A 23,028-nucleotide genomic window follows, 5' to 3' on the forward strand; every position below is an offset into this window, starting at 1 on the left:
ATTCTCCCTTTTTCTTTTCTTGTGGTTGATAAACACTATATTACCAAAAGTATTGGGACGCCTGTCTTTACACGCACATGAACTTTAATGGCGTCCCAGTCGTAGTCTGTAGGGTCCAACATTTGTTGGTTCGAAAGTTGGACAACAATTGTCTGATGGAGCGTACTAACGGCAAACAGCCTGTCATCACACAATTCCCTGCCGAAAATCCGATCGTGTGTACGAGGCTTAAGTCTGGAGGGTTCAATATTGAGTTGGCTCCGCCCTTTGCAGCTATAACAGCTTCAACTCTACTGGGAAGGCCGTCCACAAGGTTTAGGAGTGTGTCTATGGGGAATGTTTGACCATTCTTCCAGAAGAGCATTTGTGAGGTCAGGCACTGATGTTGTCCCCTCTAATTCATCCCGAAGGTGTTCTATCAGGTTGAGGTCAGGACTCTTTGCAAGCCAGTCAAGTTCCTCCACCCCAAACTCGCTCATCCATGTCTTTATGGACCTTGCTTTGTGCACTGGTGAGCAGTCATGTTGGAACAGGAAGGGGCCGTCCCCAAACTGTTCCCACAAAGTTGGGAGCATGAAATTGTCCAAAATGTCTTGGTACGCCGACGCCTTAAGAGTGCCCTTCACTGGAACTAAGGGGCCAAGCCTAACCCCTGAAAAACAACCCCCCACACCATAATGCCCCCCTCCACCAAATAATTGTGGACCAGTGCACAAAGCAAGGTCCATAAAGACATGAATGCAGGCCAGTTGAGTGCCTCCACCCCAAACTCGCTCATCCATGTCTTTATGGACCTTGCTTTGTGCACTGGTCCAAATCATTTGGGGGAGGGGGGATTATGGTGTGGGGGTTGTTCTTCAGGGGTTGGGCTTGGCCCCTTAGTTCCAGTGAAGGGAACTCTTAAGGCGTCGGCATACCAAGACATTTTGGACAATGTCATGCTCCCAACTTAGTACAGGCCAGCCAAGTTCCTCCACCACAAACCCGCTCATCCATGTCTTTATGGACCTTGCTTTGTGGTCCAAACCATGTGGTGGAGGGGGAATAATGGTGTGGGGGTTGTTTTTCAAGAGTTGGGCTTGGCCCCTTAATTCCAGTGAAGGGAACTCTTAAGGCGTCGGCATACCAAGACATTTTGGACAATTTCATGCTCCAAACTTTGTGGGAACAGTTTGGGGTTGGCCTTTATGGACCTTGCTTTGTACACTGGTGGGCAGTCATTTTGGAACAGAAAGGGGCCGTCCCCAAACTGTTCCCACAAAGTTGGGACCATGAATTTGTCCAAAATGTCTTGGTATGCTGACGCCTCAAGAGTTCTCTTCACTGAAACTAAGGGGACAAGCCCAACTCTTGAAAAACAACCCCCACACCATAAACCCCCCCTCCTCCAAATGATTTGGGCCAGCGCACAAAGCAAGGTCCATAAGGACACGGATGAGCGAGTTTGAGGTGGAAGAACTTGACTGGCCTTCACTGAGTCCTGACCTCAACCCGATAGAAAACCTTTTGGGATGAATTAAAGTGGAGACTGCGAGCCAGGCCTTCTCATCTAGCTGCAAAGGGTGGGCCAACTCAATATTGAACCCTACGGCACTGATGTTGGATGAGAAGTTTTGCCCCGCAATCTCCGCTCTAATTCATCCCAAAGGTGTTCTATCAGGTTGATGTCAGGATTCAGTGCCTGACCTTACAAATGTGCTTCTGGAAGAATGGTCAAACATTCCCAGAGACACACTCCTAAACCTTGTGGACGGCCTTCCCAGAAGAGGTGAAGCTGTTGTAGCTGCAAAGGGCGGAGCCAACTCAATATTGAACCCTACGGACTAAGACTGGGAGGCCATTAAAGTTCATGTGCGTGTAAAGGCGGGTGTTTCAGTACTTTTGACAATATAGTGTACATCCCCCCCAGGTGGCCGAAGAGTGGATGCCGTGGGAGCTTCATCGTACGTGGACCTTATCTTCTCCTTTGGCTTGAAGGCCAATTTTAAGAAACTCTCTTCTCTTTCCTCTCGACTTTTTTGATTCTCCTTTTTTTTTTTTTTCTTGTGGTCTTTTTTTCATTCCCTACCGTTTTATGGTATGGCATTTTTTAAATTTATTTTTTTAAACAAATGAAACAATGGGTTAGGTACCGCAGGATCGGGAGTGCTGGGTCTATGCGTTGGCCAGCCCCGATAGGTAGGCCTACTCACCGATTTGGGTGGCGTCTATCCCGTCGACTCCCGAACACGAAGGATAGTGAAGACACAGAGTGGGGAAGATACCCCAAGGAGTTCGAAACGGAGGAGAGGAATGAGGATAACAGCGGTCCTACCTATAGAGTTATGAACTTTATTGCATATCAAAATTGGACAGATATACAGGTTAAAACATAGGACAACGTTGTCATAAAAAGCTCACACCCGGGTTCACATGTAGACCACAATCGTGAATTGTCATAAAGTACCGGCAACTTCCCATTCACCTTAGAGACAATGAACAGTCCATAGGTCTGTTTTGTATTTTATTGCGGGATTTTGAACTTGGATACGGTAAGGGAAAATTATGGGGTGCCCAGAACCAATAGGATGATCGCTTGGAACCTCTATTTACACTTCTAGATCTCCGGTCTCCTCCAGCACACAACGCTTCTCTGTAGACTGTTCCTCTCGCTCTCTCCCGTACAAAACACTTGGTTCCTGGCACTGCTAGCACATGGCAGGCCCAGCTCTGACTCTGTCAGGCCTTAGCAACTGCCATTTGCAGGCAGGGACCGCGGAGCCCCTTTAGTATAGCAACACATAGTGGAAGAAAAGTCTTTTAGTGCTAGCTGACCTATGGTGGAATTGCTGGTCCCAGTCAGTCCTCTTCAGGCCCTGCCAGCCCTCCTGACCGCAGCTGCCCCGACTCCCCTGCCCGTGACAACACCGTCTCTCACCCTGGCTCTACATCCATCTCAGACTGCACACTCCCAGTCCATGCCTCCCCAGCTCTCTCGACTGTGCCTGTCACTCAGCAGCCCTCCTGGCTGCAGTCCGGTGGATACCTTCTTTGGACTTGAATGAATGAATGAAATGAAATACTTGTATAGCACACAATGCGAACTGAATCGCCTCTAGGCGCTGTGAAATGAATGAAATACTTTGCCCAGCAAACACTAGCTCCCGTTGTCTTTCTCGGTCCCTCTCGGTGTCTCCTGTCCAGATCCTTCTTTGTTTCTCATAAAGGCTCCGACTTGCACCCAGACCCCTCAGGCCCAAGGTCAACAACAGACTGGGGAGTGTCTCAAGGGCCCCCGACAATCTAGTGCTCCATCTCCAGCTTCTTCCACCTCGACAACTCCTCCCCAGCTGGGCTGACCCTGGGTATATCAAGGAGGTCTGCCCCCCCTGCTAATCCCAGTTGGGGGATTGGTCAGGGCTCCCCGAGGCACCTTCAGACAGCTCCGACTCTCTCCCCCTTCTTCCTTCTAGAACAGGAGTCTCAAACTGGTGGCCCTCCAGCTGTTGCGAAAACTACAAGTCCCATGAGGCATTGCAAGGTTGATGGTTACAAACATGACTCCCGCAGGCAGAGGCATGATGGGACTTGTAGATTTGCAAGAGCTGGAGGACCGCTAGTTTGAGATCCCTTCTCCATCTCCAGCTTCTTCCACCTCGACAACTCCTCCCCAGCTGAGCTGACCGTGGATATATCAAGGAGGCCTGCCCCCCTGCTAATCCCAGTTGGGGGATTGGTCAGGGCTCCCCGAGGCACCTTCAGACAGCTCCGACTCTCTCCCCCTTCTTCCTTCTAGAACAGGAGTCTCAAACTGGTGGCCCTCCAGCTGTTGCGAAAACTACAAGTCCCATGAGGCATTGCAAGGCTGACAGTTACAAGCATGACTCCCACAGGCAGAGGCATGATGGGACTTGTAGCTTTGCAAGAGCTGGAGGACCGCTAGTTTGAGATCTCTGCTCCAGCTTCTTCCACCCGACAACTCCTCCCCAGCTGGGCTGACCCTGGGTATATCAAGGAGGCCTGCCCCCCTGCTAATCCTAGTTCAGCCTTCAGACAGCTCTACCTCTCTTCCCCTTCTTCCTTCTAGAAGCCTCTAGAAGAGGAGTCTAAAACTCGCGGCCCTCCAGCTGTTGCGAGACTACAAGTCCCATGAGGCATTGCAAGGCTGACGGTTACAAGCATGACTCCCGCAGGCAGAGGCATGATGGGACTTGTAGCTTTGCAAGAGCTGGAGGACCTCTAGTTTGAGATCTCTGCTCCATCTACAGCTTCTTCCACCCTACAACTCTTCCCCAGCTGGGCTGACCCTGGGTATATCAAGGAGGCCTGCCCCCCCTGCTAATCCCAGTTGGGGGATTGGTCAGGGCTCCCCGAGGCACCTTCAGACAGCTCCGACTCTCTCCCCCTTCTTCCTTCTAGAACACGAGTCTCAAACTGGTGGCCATCCAGCTGTTGCGAAACTACAAGTCCCATGAGGCATTGCAAGGCTGACGGTTACAAGCATGACTCCCGCAGGCAGAGGCATGATGGGACTTGTAGCTTTGCAAGAGCTGGAGGACCGCTAGTTTGAGATCTCTGCTCCAGCTTCTTCCACCCGACAACTCCTCCCCAGCTGGGCTGACCCTGGGTATATCAGGGAGGCCTGCCCCCCTGCTAATCCTAGTTCAGCCTTCAGACAGCTCCACCTCTCTCCCCCTTCTTCCTTCTAAAAGCCTCTAGAATAGGGGTCTCAAACTGGCGGTCCTCCAGCTGTTGCGAAACTACAAGTCCCATGAGGCATTGCAAGGGTGACAGTTACAAGCATGACTCCCGCAGGCAGAGGCATGATGGGACTTGTAGCTTTGCAAGAGCTGGAGGGCCGCTAGTTTGAGATCTCTGCTCCATCTCCAGCATCTTCCACCCGACAACTCCTCCCCAGCTGGGCTGACCCTGGGTATATCAAGCAGGCCTGGCCTGCCCCCCCCCCCCCCCCGCTAATCCTAGTTGGGGGATTGGTCAGGGCTTCCTGAGACACCTTCAGACAGCTCCACCTATCTTCCCCTTCTTCCTTCTAGAAGCGTTTAGAACAGGAGTCTCAAACTGGCGGCCCTCCAGCTGTTGCGAAAACTACAAGTCCCATGAGGCATTGCAAGGCTGACAGTTACAAGCATGACTCCTGCAGGCAGAGACATGATGGGACTTGTAGCTTTGCAACAGCTGGAGGACCGTTAGTCTGAGATCCCTGCTCTAGAAGCAGAAGGGAGGTAAGCAAAAGATGATGCTATATGAGAGTCACCAGCCTACTCTGAGCCACTCCCAGCCCACACAGATCAAAACGGAAAAATCCTACTTCTAGCACCTACCTGAAGTAGAGGGTGCTACATTGATATAGATAAGTGTGTGTGTGTGGGGGGGGGGAGGGGGGGTCAGTTTTAGAGAGGTGGCATGAAACCTCAGTGTTGTTAGCCTGGATATGGCTGTACAGATACACCGTGGATCGCCTGCTCTCAAACCGATATCAGAGATGCACCCCTCAGATTTGACTTACTGTATCATGCAGCATTGGTCAGTGTTGGGGGGTCAGGATGCAATGAGACAACCGGGAACCTTAGTGGTGTTGTTATCTTAGATTGTGGCTAGTACAAGGACATCTGTCCTCACTGAGAAGTCTGAGATCCCCAGGGAGACTGAATAGTAGACGTGCAATTAGTTTTCCTTCCGAATTCGTTTTTTTTTATGAATTTCAATCATAACGAGTGACCCGAAAAACGAAAAAAAAAAGGAAATAAAGCGAATGAGATGAAAACAAACTCACTTTTTGGCAGCGCACATGTCTAATGGCAGGTAGCCTTGGTTTATTTGGAGATTCTTGTGTTGTGGAGCTGCTGACCGTGTTTTCCTCCTTGCACTGTGTAGGTCAGTGGATGCGAGCCTCGGGAGCTTTCGGCAAATGTTCCTCCCAGTAGACGGGGGGGGGGGGGGCTAATGACTCATAAGGGAAGTGATGGTAGTCCGTTCGCCTCGAGCGCACTGTTGGGAGCTTCGGTTGCTCGGTACTGGACTTTTGAGTCCTATGGGGCTTGTCCACTGGGAAAATCAGGATAGTGGTGGAGAGCTGGGATCCAAGGCTGATAGTGTGGTGTGGGTATGATTCCAGTGGCCACTGTAGTCTCTCTGCTTTTCATGGGCGATGGAGGGCTGGTGCCATCAATGGCGGTTCTGCTGCTGGTAGTCACTAGGTTTCGGAGCAATTCACCGAACTAGTTTCGTCCACTAGGGTGGCGTGGACTTCTTTAGTTTGGCTTTCTCTCCAAAGTCCTCTGCCATTTTAAAGGGTTTGGGTTGTTCCTCATGAGAGCTAACAGGTGGAGCCAAACCTGTCCAATAATTTGAGGGCAAAGAAGCCCTTCACTTTAAGGTCGTTCGGTTGGCCTCTATAACATTTTAGCAAAATGCTGTGCAACGGGTGTCTTTTCTTCATCGGTTCCTCTGATGCTTGATAGGTGTTCACCGATACGGGTTGTTAAAGAGCGTTTTGTTTTGCCTACGTAGTATTTGTAGCACGGGCATTCAGTGATGTAAAGGCCCCCAGTGGTGCTACAGTTAATAAAGTTCTTTTTATCTGCTAGGTCTTCCGTCCATCCCCATTCGTGAATAGGTCCACAAGTTTGCAGATGTGGCGTTTTCCACATGGGAAGATTCCTTTTAGTTTGAGAAGGTCAGTTAGCCAGTTCCTTGGGGTAATTTTGATGGATTCTGATCTAACAAGTTCATCGACGAGGTTTCTGGCCCTTTTTGGCGACCAGGTGAGGTTTAGGGCCCACTATATTTACCAGCTGTGGTGTTCGGGTTAACAAATGCCAATGCCTGGCTAATATATTGCTAACTCCCCCCTCCCTCCCCCATTGATACCGTATGGGGTTATGATCCCAACTGGATCTAGGGAATCCTTGTGAATGGTCTCTGTTCCCTTGCGTTTTTAATAGATCAGATCTGGGTCTTTGGAGGCCTTTCTTCTAGATCTTCTCTGGGTTCCGTGTGAATATTTCCTTTTTCTCTGAGACTTTGGTAGAGCTGTATTGGTTTTGGCTTCTCTGGTGCATTCTAGGGAAAGATAGATATAGTTCTGTTTTTTAAGGATTTAGGATTAGATTTATGAGGTGCAATGTGAAGACCACATAGTGATGGTAGTGATCTTTTACTTGACATCTGCCCTTTTTTTTTTAACATAGTCGCCATCACAACCTCTTTAGTTACGTAGTTAGTAAGGTGAATAAACAAAAAACACAAGTCCGTCTATGTTCAACCAACAAGTTATTGTTTATGGAAGTTGAGGCCTTATAGGTGGTGGACTTGTCGCCTTAGGGGGACCTCCTCCCGTAACGAGACATGATGTTTATGATGCATATTCTAGAAATTCTAGTTCTGAAAATCGGATCTTTTGATGTTCCACGTGCTGTTTGTGTGTTTCTGTATGATAAAAATATCAATAAATACTGTAAAAAAATAAAATAAATGTAAAAATGTTTCAAGATATTTTCATGGGTACCGAGCACTTTCACCCCCTTCCTGCCCAGGGCAATTTTCAGCTTTCAGCGTTGTCACACTTTGAATGACAATTACGAGGTCATGTAACACTGTACCCAAATTACATTTTTATAATTTTCTTCCCACAAATAGAATTTTAATTTGTTTGTTTATGCTAAACAAACAAAAAAAAGACAGAAAATTTTGAAAAAAAAAAATATTTTTCATATTTTGTTATTAAATTTTGCAAACAGGTAATTTTCTACTTCATTGATGGGCACTAGGGATGGCCAAACGGTTCGCCTGGCGGTCGTTTCGCGGCGAATTTCGGCTGTTCACGGTCCGCCCGATCGGCGGACTATTGGCGCCGTTCGCCCGGCGGACTTCCGTGTTTACTGTGTAAAAGAACTTTGACCTATGATGACATATCCATCATGGGGTACAGGACAGCCAATTGAAACATTACAGCACATGGACAGTTGGACATTCCCCCTAACTTATAAATAGACCCGATCCGGCGGCCATTTTACATTCTTTCTTCTGTCACTATAGGGAGAGGTTGCTGTGTGGAGCAGGGAGAGATTGCAGTGACCCAAATCGCTAGCTATTTGGTACACAAAAGTTCTTTTCAGGACTGGTATAGGTGTTAGGTGTATATAGGTTTGCTGTGCTACTAATTGTTGCAGCAGCCTGAGTGTCTTTTGTCAGTTTAGAGAAAGGGACAGGACGGTGTGTGCTGCAGGGACAGTCAGTTTAGTCATTAGCTGTTACTATCAGGTCCACAAAAGTGCTATTCCAGTTATTGTTCCAGTAGCCTCTGTTTTGTCAGTTTATATAGGGACAGCCAGGAAGCAGTGTGTGAGGCAGTGAGGGTCAGTTTAATCAGTAGCTGTTACTATATTAGGTCTACAAAGGTTATTTTCAGGACTGGTATCAGTGGTATGGTAATAGGCTTGTACACGTATAATATTCTTTCTTCCAAATATAGAAAGAATATTATACTTGACTGCTGCCCTTCTGCTGCAGTCTGCTAATCAGTCACACACAACCTACTTGTTCTACAAAGCTCCTTATAAGGACTGGTAATAATCTGGTGTAGGGTGCTATAGTACATAGGGTTGAGTGAGGTACAGTCTGCCATTCTATAAGGACTGGTATAGGTCCACAATACATAGGGTTGAGGTGCACTACTGCTGACTGCTGCCCTATACTGCAGCAGTCCTTCATCGGTATAGGGACTGACGTACAGTCTGCTAATCAGTCACACACAACCTACTTGTTCCACAAAGGTCCTTATAAGGACTGGTAACTTGGTCTGTCTAGGGTGCTACAGTACATAGGGTTGAGTGAGGTACAGTCTGCTATTCTATAAGGACTGGTATAGGTCCACAATACATAGGGTTGAGGGGCACTACTGCTGACCGCTGCCCTATACTGCAGCAGTCCTTCATCGGTATAGGGACTGAGAGTTTTGTCACAGGGTCATTTAAAAAATGACAGGCAGCGGAAGAGGCAGGCCCTTCCGCAGGGGTGGTAGGGGTAGGGCAGGAGCAACAGGCTTGAGCCAAAGTGGGAAGTTGCAGAAGGTGTGTTCAATTACTTTAAAGGACGCACCAGACTTGGTTGAGGGGCTCATTCAGCCTTACTCTTCTGCACCCTCCTCATCCTCTCGATCTGCACCCTCTTCTTCACTCTCTGCTATGTGCACCCACAAAGAAACTACCACCAACAACAGCACCACATACCTTCCGCTTGAGTCACAGGAATTATTTTCCGATCCATATCAAGAGGACATTTCTGATGAGCAGCCACTCTTGGTATTGGATCAGGAAGAGGAGGTAGCAACAACCGCTACTCAGCAGTCTGACGACAGTACCCAGATCAGCCCAAGGAGGAGGTTGGTCCCCGGTGTTGCTGCCTACTCCGAGATCTCTACTTAAAGTGGTGGGGAAGGTGACGTTGATGATGATGTGTCTAGTGATATCACGTGGGTGCCCACAAGAGAGGAAGAGGAGGGGAGTTCAGAGGGAGATATGGACCAGCAGATACGGAGGAGAAGCAGGAATAACTTACATTGCACAGGAGGGACAAAGCAGACTGCAAATGTATCAGGAGCGAGTCATCGACCATGTACGGTCATATCTGGCGCTCCCAGGACGCCGGCACATGGCTCCGCAGTGTGGGCTTTTTTTAACGGGTCCGCTGCTGACAATAGCGTTGCCATCTGCAATCTTTGCAGTCAAAGCATTAGTCACAGTAAGCCCAACACTCACCTAGGGACGACCACCTTAAGAAGGCACATGAACAGCCATCACCGAGCCGAGTGGGAGCAACGGAACACACAAAGCCACACTCCAGGCTCTCACCATCCAGCCTTGTCTTCTACTTCTCCTCTCTCCTCACAATTGTCCTCCACTCCACCTTCCATCACGCCAAGCTCACGTTTTTCTGCAAAAAGGCAGGCTTCCGTGGGCCTAATGTTCGAGCGTAAAAAAATGATGACGCCAGATAACCCTCTTGCCCAACGGTTGACGGCTGGCTTGTCAGAACTCATAGCCCGCCAACTACTGCCATATAAACTGGTGGACTCAGAGGCCTTTCGCAAATTTGTGCCCATTGGAACACCACAATGAAAGGTCCAAGGAAGGAAGTATTTCTCAGAGAAGGGCATCCCAGAGCTATATGGCCATGTTCAGCGGCAAGTGAATGTATCTCTGGCACACAGTGTCGGTGCCAAGATACATCTGACCACAAACACGTGGTCTAGCAAACACGAGCAGGGAAGGTATATGACTTTTACTGCCCACTGGGTGAACCTTCTGACAGCCGTTAAGCATGTAACCCGTGGCACCCGTGTAGATTTGGTTTTACCGCCACGGATTGCATGCAGGGCTGACTCTTCTCCTCCTCCTCCTACTCCATCCTCCTCCCTCTCCTCCTCGGCTGACTCCTCCTTTTCCGCTGCTAGCGTCTCTTCCGCTGCGCCGCCCAAGCTCCCCAGAACCTATTCGACATGCCAGGTGAGACGTTGCCATGCCGTGCTGCGTCTGTTGTGCCTGGAAGCCAAGAGCCACACTGGCCCGGCACTCCTTTCAGCTTTGCGTTCACAGGCAGATCAGTGGCTAACACCGCTCAATTTGACAGTTGGTAAAGTGGTGTGTGACAACGGTGCCAATCTGCTTAGCGCAGTGAAACAGGGCAAAATTACGCACGTGCCATGCATGGCACACGTCTTAAACTTGGTCGTGCAGCGATTCGTTGTCAAATACCCTGGGGTCCAGGACATCTAGGAAATCTCGGCCCATTTCAGAAGATCTTACACGGCCATAGCTCGCCTTGCTGACATTCAGCGGCGACACAATCTGCCGGTCAGACGTCTTATTTGCGATTGCCCGACGCGATGGAACTCAACCTTCTATATGCTTTATAGGCTGCTCCAGCAGAAATGTGCAGTTAATGTCTACCTGTATGAACTCTGCGGCAGAACAGGTTCTGGGGAGCTGGGGTTTTTTTCACCGCGCCAGTGGCTGCTCATGCGCGACGTATGCAGACTTCTGCGGCCATTTGAGGAGATCACCAAACTGGTCAGTCGCAGCCATGGCGCTATCAGTGACATGGTACCTTATGCCTTCTTTATGGAGCGTGCATTGCGTCGTGTCATTGATCAAGCTGTGGAGGAGCAGGAGCGGGAAGATGAGGAAGTCGCAATGCTGGCTGAATTCCCAGGGGGGGGCTTACTCTATCTGAGACAAGTCAACAACAGGAGTCTGAAGAGGAGTCAGAGGAGGATGGTGCCGGGGCGGATGAGGAGGAGCAAAAAGAGCATGCTTTAAACCTTTCTGGGATCCCTGTTGTGCGTGGATGGGGAGAGGAGAATGAAAAGGACGACATTATCCTGGATGATGAGCAGGAGCCAGGCCACCACACCGCTTCCACTTTAGTGCAAATGGGGGCCTTCATGCTCCAGTGTTTTAATAGGGATCCCCGTATAAAAAGCATAAGGGTCAAGGACCAGTACTGGGTGGCAACGTACTTAGACCCCCGGTACAAACACAAAATGGCGGAAATGTTACCGCCGTCACAGAGGGCTGGCAGAATGGAGCATTTCCAGGCCTTGCTTCGAGAAATGCTGCATTCTGCCTTTGCGTGCGCTGGCAGAGGAGCAATTCCCACTCCCAGAGAAGGAGTTGCGGGTACCAATCCAACAGCACCTGCAAGAAGAGGCCGGTTTGAAGATGTGTTGGGGACTTCAGATATGAGGTCATTCTTTCAGCCAACCCATCGACAGGTGTCATCCGGATCCAGCATCAGGGAACGCCTAGACCGTTAGGTGTCCGACTACATCGGGTTAACGGCCGATGTGGACGCTCTGAGGAGTGATGAACCCCTGGACTACTGGGTGGGCAGGCTTGACCTCTGGCCAGAGCTTGCCCAATTTGCAATCGAACTGTTGGCTTGCCCCTCATCCAGTGTCCTGTCCGAAAGGACGTTCAGCGCAGCAGGGGGGATCGTGACCGATAAGCGTACTCGCCTAGCTAACGACAGTGTTAACTACCTCACATTTATAAAAATGAATGAGGCATGGATCTCGGAGGAATTCAACACATGTGACCAGCAGACCATGTATATGTCTATAAACAATTTTTTTAATCGAGCACAGAGACCTTCTTTCTTCATTTGGCTCACTTGCTTGTCCAAAAAAAGCACACCGTACAACAATTTCCCATATAAAAAAAGAATGCTTGTAGTTGTCGATCCCAGATTCACCTCATACATGTGTTATGTCATTGGCCATGCGGTGGGACTATGTTTGCACAGCTATTAATTATTTTGTGGCTGCAAATTTGACCTGTAGGTTTGCAAAGTTCGCCTCCCATTGAAATCAATGGGGCCCGCCGCGAACGTTGCGGTTCGCGAACTATCGCCCGATGGGCACCGATGAGCACTGATAGGCTGCACTGATGGGGTGGCACTGATGAGCACTGATAGGCTGCACTGATGGATGGGCACTCATAGACTTCACTGATAGACTGCCCTGATGGGTTGCACTGATGAGCACTGATAGGCTGCACTAATAGGCACTGATGAGGTGGCGCTGATGATGCAGCACTGGTGGGCACTGATGAGGCTGTACTGATGGGTGGCACAGATGGGCACTGAGAGGTGGCAGTGATAAGTGACACTGATGGGTGCTGATGAGGTGGCACTGATGAGCACTGATAGGCTGCATTGATGGGCTGCACTGATGAGGGTGGCACTGATGGGCGCTCATGAGGTGGCACTGATAGGCTGCACTAATAGGCACTGATGAGGCAGCACTGGTGGGTGGCACAGATGGGCACTGAGAGGCAGCATTGATGATGAGGCACTGGTGGGCGCTGATGAGGTGGAACTGATAGGCGGCACTGATGGGCACTGATGAGGGGGCACTGATGAGGCTGCATTGATGGGTGGCACTGATGGGCAATGATAGGCAGCAATGATAATGAGGCACTGGTGGGCACTGATTAGCAGTACTGATGGGCACTAAGGGGACCGATGTCCCTCTAACAGAAGCCGGTAACGGCTTTCTTCTTTTCTTCACGCTGACTGCATGAGAAAAAAAAGAGCCAAAAACCGGCTTCTATTTACTTCCACGATTAGCTGTCATTGACTGACAGCTGATCACGTGATAAAGGGCCTGCTGTGGTTGGCCCTTTTCAGTGATCAGCCAAGTCCCAGGAACTGGGCGATCGCAGAGCATGCCGCCTGCAGCGCCAGAACAGAAGGACATCCATGTACGCCCTCCCGGCATTTTAAGCCTGCGCTGTAGCCGTGTTTCTGCTGTAGCGCGGGCGCCAAGTGGTTAATAAATGATCACATTACCTGGTTTTGGGGTAGAAAGCAAGGTCCACAAAGACATGGATGAGCGAGTTTGGGGTGGAGGAACTTGATTGGTCCTGACCTCAACCCGATAGAACACCTTCGGCATGAATTAGAGGGGACAACATCAGTGCCTGACCTCACAAATGCTCTTATGGAAGAATGGTCAAACATTCCCATAGGCACCCTCCTAAACCTTGTGGACGGCCTTCCCAGAAGAGTTGAAGCTGGTATAGCTACAAAGGGCGGAGCCAACTCAATATTGAACCCTACGGAGGAAGACTGGGATGCAATTAAAGTTCATGTACGTGTAAAGGCAGGTGTCCCAATACTTTTGGTAACATAGTGTATCTCTGCCCTTTTTTTATATATTGGTAGCACGTTGGCCTTTTCGCCAATCAGCTGGTGCCAATCCTGTCAGTATACTGTCCCTAAAATTAGGCAGACGACTGAATACTTTTGGTAATATAGTGTATATACCTGGAATCTACAGGCCAGTCAGTCTAACATCGATAGAATGTAAACTATTGGAGGGGATGATAATGGACTATATCCAAGAATTTGCTGATGAAAATAGTATCGTTAGTAGTAATCCGCATGGATTTACGAGAGGGAAATATAAATTCTGGCGCACGGAGAGTTATATTGTCCAGCCAGCAATAAATGTCTATTACCTGATTAATCATGGTTAAAAAAACAATCCATCAATGTCTCTGATCCATGGTAGAAGAGAGCTGATTAAAGGAAGCACAAGACCACCGGTGGCTGCTATCCTCCAAGTTGTGACTGGCTCTGTATAAACCAATGGGAAAGCGAACAAAGGGGAAGGAAGCGCCAGCTAAGTGTAGTGTCTCAGTTAAAAGGTTTAATAGCAATAGATTAAAAATGCAAAAAGTAAATAGAAAATATGCTCATCTGGTACAAACTATGGCCTGTAGAAGGAGCTAGATGGTCAGAGTGCGCAGCCTTGCCTTGCTCTGGTTCTGGTCCTCCCATCATTGCAGTGACGTCACTTCCGTCATGTGTTCCACGCTGGTTGGCCTGGTCTCCCGGGGCTCCTCCATGGCCATCTCCCTCCCCAGCAGTCGAAACCAATGCCAGTGGTCCTACAGGATGGATTTAGGAGGAGCCAACATCTACATACTTTGTACCAGATGAGCCTGCTTTCTATTTACTTTTTGTGAGTGTTTTTTATCTACTGCTATTAAACCTTTCAACTGGTATACTACACTTAGCTGGCGCTTCTTTCCCAATGGATTTACGAAAGGTCGTTCTTGCCAAACCAACCTGTTAACATTCTATGAGGAAGTGAGTGGCCATCTAGATAAGGGAAGGCCCCCATCAACATTTACTTTACAAACTGAGGTCATGCAGGCACGGACCATAGGGTTTGTTCATGTATAGAAAACTGGTTACAGGAGCACGTCCAAAGGGTGGAGATAAATATTGTGTACTCAGACTGGTCTGAAGTGGTAAGTGGGGTACCCCAAGGATCTGTCCTGGGAGCAATTCTTCTCAATTTATTCATAAATGATATAGTCCCAGGATCTCCAAACTCCGGCCCTCCAGCTGTTGCGGAGCTACACGTTCCATAAGGCATTTGAAAACTCTGACATTCACAGACATGACTAGGCATGATGGGAATTGTAGTTCCTGAAGAACCGGAGGGCCATAGTTTGGAGACCTCTGAGATAGAGGATGGGATAAAGAGCTCAATCTCACTGTTTGCTGATGATATGAAGCTAAGTAGGGCAATAACTTCACTGAAGAATATAGAAACTTTACAAGAGGTCCTCAATAAAATAATGAGGTGGGCAACTACATGGCCAATGAGGTTTAATGTTGAAAAAGGTAAAGTAATGCACTTGGAGGGTTAAAAAAATATGAACGCAAGTTACTGGCTAGGGTGAGAACCTCTGGGGGAATTAAGGATGGATTAAGTAAGAGAGCCAGGTATATGGGTTGAAATTGAACAAATTGTGTGATCGAGCCACTGGGTACGTTTACACATTCTGGAATTATGAAGGCAACGACTCCCAGCTCCAGCCCAGTGAATGCCCCCAGGGCTGCACTGGGACAGAAATTTGGCCCTGGACTTCATCCAGACCGGCCCACTTACAGTTTGAGTGTCCCATCAGCACTCCCTTACCTCAGAGTGTCCCATGACCAGCCCCCTTACATCAGAGTGTCCCATCACCAGCCCCCTTACATCAGAGTGTCCCATCACCAGCCCCCTTACATCAGAGTGTCCCATCAGCACTCCCTTACATCAGAGTGTCCCATCACCAGCCCCCTTACATCAGAGTGTCCCATCAGCACCTCCTTACATCAGAGTGTCCCATCACCAGCCTCCTTACATCAGAGTGTCCCATCACCAGCCCCCTTACATCAGAGTGTCCCATCAGCACTCCCTTACATCATAGTGTCCCATCACCAGCCCCCTTACATCAGAGTGTCCCATCAGCACCTCCTTACATCAGAGTGTCCCATCACCAGCCCCCTTACATCAGAGTGTCCCATCAGCACCTCCTTACATCAGAGTGTCCCATCACCAGCCCCCTTACATCAGAGTGTCCCATCATCAGCCCCCTTACATCGGAGTGTCCCATCAACACCTCCTTACATCAGGGTGTCCCATCAGCAGCCCCCTTACATCAGAGTGTCCCATCATCAGCCCCCTTACATCAGAGTGTCCCATCAGCACCTCCTTACATCAGAGTGTCCCATCACCAGCCCCCTTACATCAGAGTGTCCCATCATCAGCCCCCTTACATCGGAGTGTCCCATCAACACCTCCTTACATCAGGGTGTCCCATCAGCAGCCCCCTTACATCAGAGTGTCCCATCAGCACTCCCTTACATCAGAGTGTCCCATGACCAGCCCCCTTACATCAGAGTGTCCCATCATCAGCCCCCTTACATCAGTGTCCCATCACCAGCCCCCTTACATCAGAGTGTCCCATCAGCACCTCCTTACATCAGAGTGTCCCATCACCAGCCCCCTTACATCAGAGTGTCCCATCACCAGCCCTTACATCAGAGTGTCCCATCAGTGCCCCCTTACATCAGAGTGTCCCATCACCAGCCCCCTTACATCAGAGTGTCCCATCACCAGCCCCCTTACATCAGAGTGTCCCATCACCAGCCCCCTTACATCAGAGTGTCCCATCAGCACCTCCTTACATCAGAGTGTCCCATCAGCACCCCCTTACATCAGAGTGTCCATCAGCACCTCCTTACATCAGAGTGTACCATCACCAGCCCCCTTACATCAGAGTGGCCCACTGAGCCATTGGCCCACCGGGAAACTCCCTGTAGTCCCGATGGCCAGTACATGCCTGAATGCCCCACATATATAGGAACCAGTGGTAAAATTGTCTAGGAACTTGCATACCCCCCTGTTCAAAAAAGGATACCACTTATATGTAGACAATTACTACAGCAGCTTGCCCCTTTTCACCCGTATCGTAAACAAACCCTGGCCTGCGGTGCCTTCCTGAAAAAATAGGAAGGGCTTCCCACAAGATTTTACTATCAAAATGGCTCCAAAAGGTGGAATCCTCATGAGGAGGTGTTGACCATGAAGTAGCGGGACAAGAAAGATGTTCACATGATGACTACCATCCACAATGACACCTTGGTGGAGATTCAGAGAAGACGTGGCCCCATAGTAAAGCCTGAATGTGTCCATGACTATAATCTGTATATGGGGGTGGGGGGGGGGGTTAAATGATCAGATGCTACAAACATATTTGTCAACCCGCAAGTCCCATTATTGGTATAAGAAAGTTGCATTTCATCTGTTTCATATGGCCCTGTTCAAGTTTTTCTGCTGCCGAAAACCAACCCACCACCTACCTCAAATATATTGATGACACTGTCACAGCCCTGATTTACTGGCAGCAAGGCTGTGTAAAAGTCTCACACATGTGGTATCGCTATACTCAGGAGGAGTAGCAGAATTGTTTTTGGGGTGTCATTTTTGCCATGTACATGCTATGTGTTGGAAATATCTTAGAAACGGACAGCTTTGTGTAAAAAAAAATGCGTTTTCATATTTTTCACACATTTTCCGAAAACTTCTGGAACAAAAATGAACCGTTCAAAAGACTCAACATGCATCATAGATTATACGTTGGGGTGTTTGATATCCAAAATGGGGTCATTTTGTGGGCAATTCCATTGTCCTGGTGCTCCAGGGCCTTCAAAAGTGAGATAGGTCGTCATGAAATTATATGTGTAATTTTGCTCCTAGAACGCCTGGAGGTGCTACTTGGATGTTGGGCCCGGAGGTGCTACTTGGATGTTGGGCCTGGAGGTGCTACTTGGATGTTGGGCCTGTAGGTGCTACTTGGATGTTGGGCCTGGAGGTGCAACTTGGATGATGGAAGCTGTCATCACCTCACCACCACTTTACACAGAACCCTGGAACCTGCGAGATGAGGACATAATGGGACAGAAGACCAAATCCCGGGACTGTCCTGCAGCATCTGGGTCACTTGGCAACAGTGACAAGACTGTGTTCACCCTAAGAGTGAGCTGCAGTTCCTCTGAGCTCCACAAGATGGTGATCTCACTTTTACCCAGACAGGAAGTCTCTATGGAAGACAGGAAGTGATGTCAGGTTACAAATAGGAAGTCCTGGGTGAGAGGTGAGTCGGAAGACGTAGAGAGGAGACATTGCTGGAAGTGGCATCAGAGGAGGTAATAATAAGATCTTATTTTCTATTTTCACCCAGTAACCCCCCTGTCATGTCCGTCCTCTTTCTCCATAGTCACTGTGATGTCTTTTATCTCCAGCAGATGTTGATACACACATATATAGTGTGGAAATGTAGATTAACCCCTTCAAGGTCAGAATATTTCCCCACTTATGGGGCCGAAACATTTCCTTCATTTTGGAGATGTCTCACCAGTTTCTTGTAACGAGGGATGGGGGTCAGATTCAGGTTGTACTGAAACTGGATCCCAATTTCCAAAATTCGAATTTTGCTATAATTTTGTGGTCAATTAATTTTGGTGTTCGCCCATAAAGCTCTGCACAGCCTTTGTATCTGATCAGCAGCCCATAATGGGGGAGGACATGAACCACCTCCAATCTTCACTATGGGGGGGTGGCTGAGATCAGCCAAAAGAGGGAGAAGGTGGCTATCTACTCCTTTACATTAATGGATATCGGCCTCAGTGTAAATATTTTGGAGTTATAGACAGCGGGTTGATTGGAGGGGAGAAGATGGGTCATTGTCTGAGTTCTACTAGGAAAGAAGCCACACTCCAGGCAGGGGGCAGTAGCCGATGCTTTCTGCAAGCTAGGCTCTGGTGAGGAAGAGGTGGTGGACAATGAGGCGTCAGACCACACTTGGGTGTCATGGAGGAAAGATCAGAAAAGCTCTGAGGGAGAAGGGTGTCCAAGATGAGAGGAACTTCACAGTGGACAGCAGAGCTCAGCTATCAACAGACTTCTGGTGGCCATGGTGTCTCCACTATTGACGGTGCCGTTGTAACAGCACCTTGGGCAGTGCCTGTATTTGAAACAACCAAATTTAACATGTGCCAATTCCCATTGGGGGAAACCCGCCTATTAACCTCTTATATCCCAATTCTGATATTGTACAACCAATACAGAATTATCTACAGAGAAACCCACATAGATCACATGACTACATCAATGAGGATGGAGGACTGGAGTCACATGACTGAGAGGATTCTAAACCTCACCCTGGAGATCATCTACCTGCTGACCGGAGAGGTGAGGAGGATTCTGGGAGGTCACATGACATCACTCTTATCTCTATTAATAAAACACAGACCTGACCGGAGAGGTGAGGAGGATTCTGGGAGGTCACATGACATCACTCTTATCTCTATTAATAACACACAGACCTGACCGGAGAGGTGAGGAGGATTCTGGGAGGTCACATGACATCAATCTTATCTCTATTAATAAAACACAGACCTGACCGGAGAAGTGAGGAGGATTCTGGGAGGTCACGTGACATCACTCTTATCTCTATTAATAAAACACAGACCTGACCGGAGAGGTGAGGAGGATTCTGGGATTCTAACATGATCTTCCTATTGGTTCCCCAATACAGAGATTTCCTCTTGTGAAATCAGGTGATCATATGACCATCACAGTGCCTCCATGTGACTCCCTAAAACCCGAGAGACACAACATGGAGAAGATTCTAGAAGTCACCAAGAAGATGATGGAGCTGCTGACAGGAGAGGTGAGGAGGATTCTGGGAATTCTGGGACATTATCCAGTAACAGACAAGGGATGTGTCTGGATGGTGACTGTATCATTGTGTGTGTCAGGTTCCTATAAGGTGTCAGGATGTCACTGTCTATTTCTCCATGGAGGAGTGGGAGTATTTAGAAGGACACAAGGATCTCTACAAGGACGTCATGATGGCCAATCAGCCGCCCCGCACATCACCGGGTAAGAGGAGACTTTATTGTAAAGGAGAGAGCAGTACGGAGGCTCCACCTAGATCCCCCATCATCTGATAAACACATAGAAACAATGTATTCAGTCAGTGTGTGTGTTTCCTACAGATGGATCCAGTAATGGGAACCCACCAGAGAGATGTCCCCGTCCTCTGTATTCCCGGGATTCCACACAGGAAGGTCACACCATCCCCCACCATCATCAGGTAGGTGAGGAACGATCTGTGATAGTATCATTAGGATCTGTACATTATCTGCATTGTTACAACTGATGTCTTTTTTATTATATATTCAGAGTGGAAACCTGAGAGGTTCTAAAGATGATGTTAAGAAAGAGATAAAAAAGGAGGTGGATGAGGATGGTCTGGTGGAGGAAGTACACAAAGATCTGTACCAGGACATCATGGTGGAATCGTCCAGTAATGGGAACCCACCAGAGAGATGTCCCCGTCCTCTGTATTCCACACAGGAAGGTCACACCATCCCCCACCATCATCAGGTAGGTGGAGTTGAGGGTCGGGAACATAAAGTGATTGAACACTCTGACATGTGGAGATGATGTGTGGACTCTACAAGATGATATTTTCTATGTGATCTCACATCATAAATACTTCGATGTTACAGATGTTATTTTCTGCCATTCTGTTGGTTTAGGGTGAAGATCTGATGACCATAAAAGTTGAGGGTGAAGTAGAAGAGACGTATGTGAGGGATGATCAGCAATATACGGAGGAGGCTGGAATGACGAGGACATTCATAGAGGAGGACACTCCTACAGAGATCAGCACAGGTGACCCATCATATATTCTTCTCTTATCTCTGCTCTGTTACTGCTCACTGATTGGTCCAGAGTAGGGCGGGAGCTGAGTGATATCAGCCAATAATAGGTTGATAATGGTCTCCTCCCTGTACTGATACCCTATTTGCGGTTCAGCTGGCAGTATTAGGTTGTGGGTCACTCCTAGTTACAGTAGCACAGATATGATAACACAGATTGAGCCTTTCTTAGGTTGGTCACTCGTCTTCCAGCCGACTTATCGCTAAATGTTACCATAAAACTCTATTAAATGTCTTGTTGGTTTGAAAAATAAAAAGTAACCTTTTTTGGAGAAAATTATTATTACTATTATTATTATATAGGATTTATATAGTTTGTTCAGCACTTTACAACATGAGGGCAGACAGTACAATTCAATACAGGAGGGATCAGAGGGCCCGGCTCATTAGAGCTTACAATCTAGAACAGTGATGGCGAACCTTGGCACCCCAGATGTTTTGGAACTACATTTCCCATGATGCTCCACTACACTGTAGAGTGCCTGAGCATCATGGGAAATGTAGTTCCAAAACATCAGGGGTGCCAAGGTTTGCCATCACTGATCTAGAAGGTAGAGTCAAGTGCAACAAAGGGTATAGTAACTGTGGGGGGTGAGCTGATGGAGAAAATGAAATTACAGTTGTTAGCTGGGGGTAGGGTAGGCTTCTCTGAAGAGGAGGGTTTTCAGGGATCGTCTAAAAGCTAATAGAGTAGGAGATAGAAGGACAGATTGGGGTAAGGAGTTCCATAGGTTTGGAGAGGCTCTGGAGAAGTCCTGGAGACGAGTATGAGAGGAGACAATGAGAGAGCTAGAAGGCAGGAGGTCCTGAGAAGAACGAAGAGAACGATTAGGTTGGTACTTTGAGACCAGGTCAGTGATGTAGCTGGGGGCAGAGTTGTGGATTGCTTTGTAGGTAGTTGTTAGTATTTTGAATTTAATTCGGCGTGTAAGCCGAAGCCGGTGGAGGGATTGAAAGAGCAATTGGTAAGGTTGATGAGTCTGGCGGCAGCATTCATGATGGGCTGGGGGGGGGGGGGGGTAGAGTATACAGAGGTAAGCCAATGAGAAGGGAGTTGTAGTAGTCGAGGCGAGAGATGACCAGCGAGTGAATTAAGAGCTTTGTTGTGTCATTGGTTAGAAAGGGGCGTATTTTGGAGATGTTGCGGAGGTTGAGGCGGCAGGATTTGGACAGTGATTGGACGTGGGGCTTAAAGGAGAGTTCAGAGTCCAGGACTACACCTAGAACCTTGGCATGTGGGGATGGGCTGATAGTTGTGCCATCAATTTTGACAGAGAGATCAGGGGAAGGGGCACGCGGGGGGAGGAAAAATGATAAGTTCGGTTTTGGATAGATTGAGTTGGAGGAAGTGGTGTGACATCCAGACTGATATGTCTGATAGTAAATTAGCGATACGTGGGGTGAGCTGAGGGGTAGAGAAATAGATTTGGGTGTTGTCAGCGTAGACGTGGTATTGGAAGCCATGGAAGGCTATCAGATGACCCCGGGAGGAGGTGTAGATTGAAAATAGGAGAGGTCTAAGAAAAGAACCTTGGAGGACCCCAACAGAGAAAGGACGAGGAGAGGAGGAAGTAGAATTGTAGGTAACGCTAAAGGTGCGGTTAAATAAGTAGGTAGAGATCCAGTGAAGAGTACAGTTACCAAGACCAAAGGCATAGAGTTTTTTTGAGGGGGGGGGGGGGGGGTGGTTAACTAAATCGAAGGCAGCAGATTACTCCTGCTAGCTCCCTCCAGTGCTGCCTATCACCAGAAGCCTAGGCCTATGGTCACTTGTTCTGTGGTAAAGGGTCTGCAAGTCTGAACTTTGACCCTCTTGTCTATCCGAGATCACATGACCCAGTTCCTAGGCTTGTGGTTGTGTAAAGAGCATGGACCTCCCAGCCCCCATTGGTTCCTGCTCTTCTGACAAGGCTGTGTAAATGTAGAAGTGATCTGGGAGGAGGACCAAAGGACTGAAGAGGGGGGAAAAGTCCCGGCTGGTTGGGACCTCCACAGAGAACATCTCCTCACTCATATCTACCTGATCCAGATGGGATCTTGATGGAAGTGAACTAACCCTCTCATATCTATTGATGATGTTTTTCTATTTTTCCAGGACACGCCATGGAGAAACCCTCAAAGGATCGTCTCACTTTATCTCCAGGTTGGAAAATAGAAGATGAGGACATCACAGGAGATTGTGGAGGAGAAAAGACAATGATCTCCACTATGGATGGTGGACTTCACAGTGTGGATAGACCATGGAATCCCTCCGACTCCGAGCAACCTCGTACTGTGGGGGATGGGGCCGGAATTCAGGAGGAGAAGACATTTTCCTGTCCTGAATGCGGGAAAAGTTTTACCTCTGAATTAAGTCTTTCTCTACACCAGAGGTCCCACACGGGTGAGAAACTT

The 23,028-nt window shown here is 48.5% G+C and overlaps 3 protein-coding genes across 3 annotated transcripts in view; all 3 read left to right on the forward strand.

Annotated features, from left to right (window-relative positions):
* The window catches only part of LOC143956078 (uncharacterized), a 94,509-nt gene that overhangs the window by 65,957 nt on the left and 5,524 nt on the right, over window positions 1-23,028 (forward strand). Inside the window, exon 11 of the mRNA XM_077466203.1 lies at window positions 22,730-23,006. Coding sequence (XP_077322329.1) covers window positions 22,730-23,006 — 277 coding nt within the window. The remainder of the gene's footprint in view (window positions 1-22,729; window positions 23,007-23,028) is intronic.
* Window positions 1-23,028, forward strand: part of LOC143955853 (uncharacterized) — a 126,908-nt gene that overhangs the window by 4,308 nt on the left and 99,572 nt on the right. The window lies entirely within an intron of this gene.
* LOC143955923 (uncharacterized) lies at window positions 18,985-20,810 on the forward strand. Its single transcript, XM_077466046.1, has 5 exons — window positions 18,985-19,096; window positions 19,443-19,789; window positions 19,906-20,003; window positions 20,093-20,296; window positions 20,452-20,810. The coding sequence occupies exons 2-5, from the start codon at window positions 19,705-19,707 to the stop codon at window positions 20,650-20,652; spliced, it is 588 nt and encodes a 195-aa protein (XP_077322172.1). The 5' UTR covers window positions 18,985-19,096; window positions 19,443-19,704; the 3' UTR covers window positions 20,653-20,810.

Source organism: Lithobates pipiens, unplaced genomic scaffold (assembly GCF_037356315.1).
Source record: "Lithobates pipiens isolate NorthernLeopardFrog02 unplaced genomic scaffold, aLitPip1_a1.2 Scaffold_35, whole genome shotgun sequence".
Lineage (NCBI taxonomy): Eukaryota > Metazoa > Chordata > Amphibia > Anura > Ranidae > Lithobates > Lithobates pipiens.

Coding starts and splice junctions, on each gene's coding strand:
- LOC143955923 (XM_077466046.1), top strand. CDS start 19,705: ATGGAGGAGTGGGAGTATTTAGAAGGACACAAGGATCTCTACAAGGAC. Junction 20,004..20,092: donor CCATCCCCCACCATCATCAG/GTAGGTGAGGAA, acceptor TTATATATTCAG/AGTGGAAACCTGAGAGGTTC. Junction 20,297..20,451: donor CCATCCCCCACCATCATCAG/GTAGGTGGAGTT, acceptor CTGTTGGTTTAG/GGTGAAGATCTGATGACCAT.